Source organism: Colobus angolensis, unplaced genomic scaffold (assembly GCF_000951035.1).
Source record: "Colobus angolensis palliatus isolate OR3802 unplaced genomic scaffold, Cang.pa_1.0 Scaffold212, whole genome shotgun sequence".
Taxonomy (NCBI): domain Eukaryota; kingdom Metazoa; phylum Chordata; class Mammalia; order Primates; family Cercopithecidae; genus Colobus; species Colobus angolensis.
Genome location: NW_012115289.1, coordinates 5,120,054 through 5,126,053, shown reverse-complemented (window position 1 = coordinate 5,126,053; position 6,000 = coordinate 5,120,054). Strand labels below are relative to the sequence as shown.

General features: G+C 41.8%; 1 protein-coding gene across 1 annotated transcript in view; it reads left to right on the top strand.

Moving 5' to 3' along the window:
* The first annotated feature begins 377 nt into the window (after positions 1-377).
* Positions 378-6,000, top strand: part of IL31RA (interleukin 31 receptor A) — a 62,627-nt gene continuing 57,004 nt past the window's right edge. The window contains 1 exon segment of the mRNA XM_011942924.1: positions 378-458. Coding sequence (XP_011798314.1) covers positions 378-458 — 81 coding nt within the window.

Sequence of the window (6,000 nt, the reverse complement as noted above, 5' to 3'; positions counted from 1 at the left end):
CTAATCAATACATAACCTTGTTTTGTGTGTGTTTCTGTTTAAAGACACCTTATTTAATATACATTGTTGATTCATCAACATTGAACTCATGGCCAATAACAGTACTATGCCTCATGCCTGAATAGACCTTATTTAACACACGTATTTTCTCCATGAGGTACAGCCTTCTTGTGCTTAGGAACACCAGACAGCACTCCAGCACTCTGCTTGGGGGGCATTTGAAACAGCAAAGTCACTCGTAAAAGGCAAAAAATTGCAAAAAAAAAAAAATAATAATAACCAGCATGGCACTAAATAGACCATGAAAAGACTTGTGCATGCAGTATGAAAATTGAGACAGGAAGGCAGAGCGTCAGCTTGTTCCACCTCAGCTAGGAATGTGCATCAGGCAACTCAAGGTTTTCACCACAGCATGTGTCTGTGAATGACCGCAAAACATTGTGAGTATTGATTTGGGAGTTACAAATAATTCCTAGCAAGTAAGTGAATTCTCAAATAAGGAAGTTGTGAGTAATGAGGTAATGAGGGTTGATTGTACCTACTTAGTGTTTCCAATTCCTGAGCCATATGAGATTCCGTGGCATAATTATGTTTGCTTCTTGTTGGCAACCTTATTAGGCATTTTTAGGTTTCTGGTTTCTCATCTTTACCAGTTCAGTTATGGCTTGATTCATTTTTCATTTTCCAAAGATTTGTTGACATCTCTTATTTGCTGTTGTCTCTTCCCATTTGTTTTGTCTTGCGGTTCTATATCTTTGCTATATTTTTTGTGGAGTTTCCTGAGAGAGTGGAGACAAATGTATATGCTCAATTGGTCATGTCTTAATCAGAATTCTATTTAATACACAACACCTTTAGTGAGGTGTTATGCATGTAATAGATGTTTACTAGGTATTGGTTGAATAAATTAAAGAAATGCTTGCCATTTTTATGCTAGCATTTAGCTTTTCTATAGAGTATGTTATAATAGAATTTTATTTTATTTTATTTATTTATTTTTTGAGATAGAGTTTCGCTCTTGTTGCCCAGGTTGAAGTGCAATGGCGTGATCTTGGCTCACTGCAACCTCTGCCTCCTGGGTTCAAGCGATTCTCCTGCCTCAGCCTCCCAAGTAGCTGGGATTACACCATGCCACACCCAGCTAATTTTTGTATTTTTAGTGGAGATGGGGTTTTGCTATGTTGGCCAGGCTGGTCTCAAAGTCTTGACACCAGGTGATCCACCTGCCTCAGCCTCCTAAAGTGCTGGGATTACAGGCATGAGCCACTACGCCTGGCCAGAATTTTAAATATCTCATAATGATAACCTGCTAAGTAAAAGACTAGCTCTCTTTCTCCCCCTTGTTCCTCCTGCTTAGTGGAACATTGCCTAAGGAAGATGTGGAATGGGTTAAGAATTAAAATATGGGGCTGGAAACCATAGCTTGTTTTAAAGCTTAGTTTTCTTCCCTTTTGCATCATAATCTCTTCCCCAGTCTATTTATTTCTTTGTGGTTTTGTCAGTCTGTTACAAAAGGTGCAAAATTGTGGTACTAGAAGGGATCCTAGAAAGAATCTAATTGAAACCTTTGCTAGGAAACTGAGAGTCAGGCTACCTTGGTTCAAGCCCTGGCTCCACCACCCGTGTCGGACAAGTTGCTTGTTGTTTTGACCTCAGTTTCCTTGCCTGTAAAGTGGGAATAAAAATACTCCTGATGTTATAGGATTGTTGTGAAGATTAAAAGAGATAATTAATGTGAAGTTGTTAGTACTATGACTGACACACAGTAAGAGCTCCACAAATTATTAACTATGATGATTATTACTAGTGGTTAAGCTTGAGCTCCTCTTTCTCAGTTCAGTGTGTTTTCCTTTAGACATACATAAGAATTTGTAAGCCTCTTTTTGGAATCAGCTACCATTATTTTCTTTCCTTCATCTCCTTCATTGTCTAAAGACAGTTATATGATTGCGTATCTCTCATTTCAAGCTAAAGATGCTCTCAACGTTTCAGCTATTACCACATTTGTAAGGACTTCCTGAAGAGAAAATTTAAAAGTTAGTCACTTCTTTTAGCTATTTCTGGTCTTTCAGATGATACTTTTTTTTTTTTCTTTTGAGTGTTTGAGTGTTGAGTGTTTTTGTTTTTGCTTTTGTTTTTAGTTAACAATAATGCAATCCATTTCCCAGCATAAGTGGGTAAGTGCCACTCTGACTTGGGCTGGGCTTAAAAGCACAAGAAAAGCTCCCAGACAGAGTGGAAACACACCCACATCTTAGTATGGATAAATTAAAGTCCAGATTGTTCTTCCTGTCCTGACTCGTGCTGTGGGAGTTGGAGTTGCCTTTGATGCAACTCCTTTGAGCCAGCAGAACATCTGTGGAACATCCCCTGATATGTGAAGGTGAGTGCCAATGCATTTAGAGAGTGATGGTTTGAATCATCTTTTTCTACTGTGTAGAAGTCTTTTTCTGTTTTCTTCAGTGAAATTATGGGTTGGACCCATCACATGAACTTCTCCTTGAACTGGTTGTTGATAGCTAAGGGAATCTAATCTTTTGGCAGGCGATATTTTAAAATGCTGAGATCAGAATGGAAAATCATGAGTGTTGGAGGTGAAGGATTGGGGAAAATATCTGAAATAATGGATTTATCTTTCAGGAAACTCTAGGCTAGAGAAAATTAGACCTAGAGGATTCAGAGGAAAACCCTTGCGTGTACTGGTATTTCACGGCAGGAGAGCTGAGAGAGAGTAAATCACTAATAGCTACCACATGATTTTAGTGGAAAGAGTTCAGGTTTGGAATAAGACATTCGTGAGTTTGAATCGCATTTATGCTGCTTAAAAACTATTATTTTTGGACCATTTACATGATATCTCTTGGCCTCAGATTCCATATCCGTAATCTAGAGATGAGTAATACAAACCCTACAGGGATTTTTAGAAGTACAGGATGTAATTTGTATAGTGTAATTAGCACTTTGCAGGCTCTCACTGTTCCATCATGATAGAGCTTTTGCCAGTCTCATTGCTAGCTGTCTCAGAATGTTCTTTAAATGAAGGCAGCCTACAACCCAAATGGGTTTATAGACTTTGAACCTGGAGGTAGTCATCTGACAGCTCATAATCTCATCTTGGGCAATGTATATATAATCAATATCCTCATCCAAAAAGTAAGGATGTCATTATTTTATTAGGCTGAAATTGCCAATATTTAACTGTTTTTGACTTAATAAAAATAGCAATTTCATTTGGTTTAACCTAAAACATAATATAGAAATAAAATTTAAAATATGCAGGCCGGGCCGGGCGCGGTGGCTCAAGCCTGTAATCCCAGCACTTTAGGAGGCCGAGATGGGCGGATCACGAGGTCAGGAGATCGAGACCATCCTGGCTAACACGGTGAAACCCCGTCTCTACTAAAAATACAAAAAAAACTAGCCAGGCAAGGTGGCGGGCGCCTGTAGTCCCAGCTACTCGGGAGGCTGAGGCAGGAGAATGGCGTAAACCCGGGAGGCAGAGCTTGCAGTGAGCTGAGATCTGGCCACTGCACTCCAGCCTGGGCGACAGAGCAAGACTCTGTCTCAAAAAGAAAAAAGAAAGAAAAAAAAAAAAACCCAGTTCTATACTGCAGGAGATAGTGTTTGGCACAAAATGTGAATCAACAAATAATAGTTGAGTGAATGTATGAATGAATGAACCAAAGGAAGGCAAGCCCTAGGAAAATCACGTAGTGGTACATTCTTGTACAAGTGAAATGAGATGAAGCTCAGCATCCAGGACACAGCCTTGAATGGGAACTGAATGGCCAAAGAGCACCCTGTGAGGTATCCATTTGATGAGGGATTGCGAGGGAGTAAAACAGCCACACTCTATTTCCTTTGCCTTGGTCCTGTGAGACAGGATGTGGGGAGGCAGGGATAATTTAACATGCTGAAATGTGTAGCGTTTCCCAGCAGAGGCAGTAGCTCCCATCTTTGCTTTCTTCTCGTGGTGTTCCCAGCCACTGCTGGTAGCCAGTAATAAGTGGTTGGATTTGTTTGCAGTCATTCGTCTCCAAACAGTAGCTGCTACTAGGTTTATATCTTTTTTGTTGTTGTTTTGTATTGTTTGTTTGTTTTCAGATAGAGTCTTGGTCTGTAACCCAGGCTGGAGTGCAGTGGCACAACCTTGGCTCACTGCAACCTCTGCCTCCTGAGTTCAAGCAGTTCTGCTGTAGCCTCCTGAGTAGCTGGGATTACAAGTGTGGGTTACCTTGCTCAGCTAATTTTTGTATTTTCCATTCAGATGGGGTTTTGCCATACTGGCCAGGCTGATCTCAAACTCCTGACCTCAAGTGATCTGCTTGCCTTGGCCTCCCAAAGTGCTGGGATTACAGGTGTGAACCACCATGCCTGGCCAACATCTTTAAACATTGGACACCACTAGTTACTTAAGTGGCATCACTGTATATTCTAAGAGTCCTTTAGTTCAGTATGGCATATTTGTAGTGTTGTTGGAAGATTTTAGAGCTCTGCTAAATGCTGTACTCAAATGAGGTCCCACAAATGTGAGATTGTTTCTAGGAAGTGACCCCTTTTTGAAGACCAGTTATTCAAAACTGCTGCATTTCAAAGTTAGGGCTGATGACCCAGGGATGCAGGAAATGGTTGATGGTTCTCCTCAGGAGCACAGCAGAATCTTTGAGAATTTCTTATGGTCCAGATTTGGGGAGGCTGATTCACCTCATTTAAGTCTTCAAGAGACTGATACGTTGAAACCAATAAGAAATCGCCTTTCTAATGCCTGGAAGGCTCATATTCTTTGTTCAGAGCCTCCTTCCGTTAAATTAGTAATCAGAGAGGGCATCAGAGAATCAGAGCAGTCAGAAAGAGGGATTCGGGGTTTTGAAGTAGCTTTCATCAGGTTTGTGGTGAGGTCTTGTGGCTGCCCTGTCAGAGTCTTTTGCTCCAGTGACAGGAAATTTCATAATTTCCTTTCATAGATAATACTGGATAAAAACTGCCAGCTTCTGTCTTTTTTAACCATCAATGTTTTACATTCTAAGCTGACCTCTCCTTTCTGTCCTCAAAGTCTTCTGTTTAGGATACAATTAGTTGAGCAGATTCCTGCAACTTAATGACAATGAAGGTTTTCCAAATCCAACTCTTTGAGATTACACACAGGTTTCTTTGGCTGGAGTCCTGAATGAACTCAAGCTTATCAACTGCACATCTACCCACCACAGATAACTAGAATCACCTTGAACTCTCAACTGGACTTATTTCTAAGCCCCTGGGAGGCATCTCACCTTTTTGCATTTTCTTTTGAGATAGGGTCTCACTTTGTTGCCCAGGCTGGAGTACAGTGATAAGATCACAGTTCACTGCTGCCTCGACCTCCTGGGCTCAAGCCATCCTCCCATGTTAGCCTCCCAAATAACTGAGGCTACAGGCACATGCCACCATGCCCGGCTAATTTTATTGTGTGTTTTGTAGAGATGGGGTTTCACCATGTTGCTCAGGCTAGTCTTGAACTCCTGACCTCAACTGATCCACCCACCTCAGCCTCCTAAAGTCCTGGAATTACAGGTGGTGAGCCACTGCACCCAGCATTTGTTCACTTTTTTTTTTTTTTTGAGACGGAGTCTCGCTCTGTCGCCCAGGCTGGAGTGCAGTGGCCGGATCTCAGCTCACTGCAAGCTCCGCCTCCTGGGTTTACGCTATTCTCCTGCCTCAGCCTCCCGAGTTGCTGGGACTACAGGCGCCTGCCACCTTGCCTGGCTAGATTTTTGCATTTTTTAGTAGAGACGGGGTTTCACCATGTTAGCCAAGATGGTCTCCATCTCCTGACCTTGTGATCCGCCCGTCTCGGCCTCCTGAAGTGCTGGGATTACAGGCTTGAGCCACTGCGCCCGGCCTTTGTTCACATTTTTTACCATCAAGCAGTCCTTTTTGTGGTGGTTCTCTAGTGTGAGAGGAGAAAGTGGGAAAGGCTGTGGAGGACAAGCAAGCATTAGAATGAGAGATTTCATCCTAATG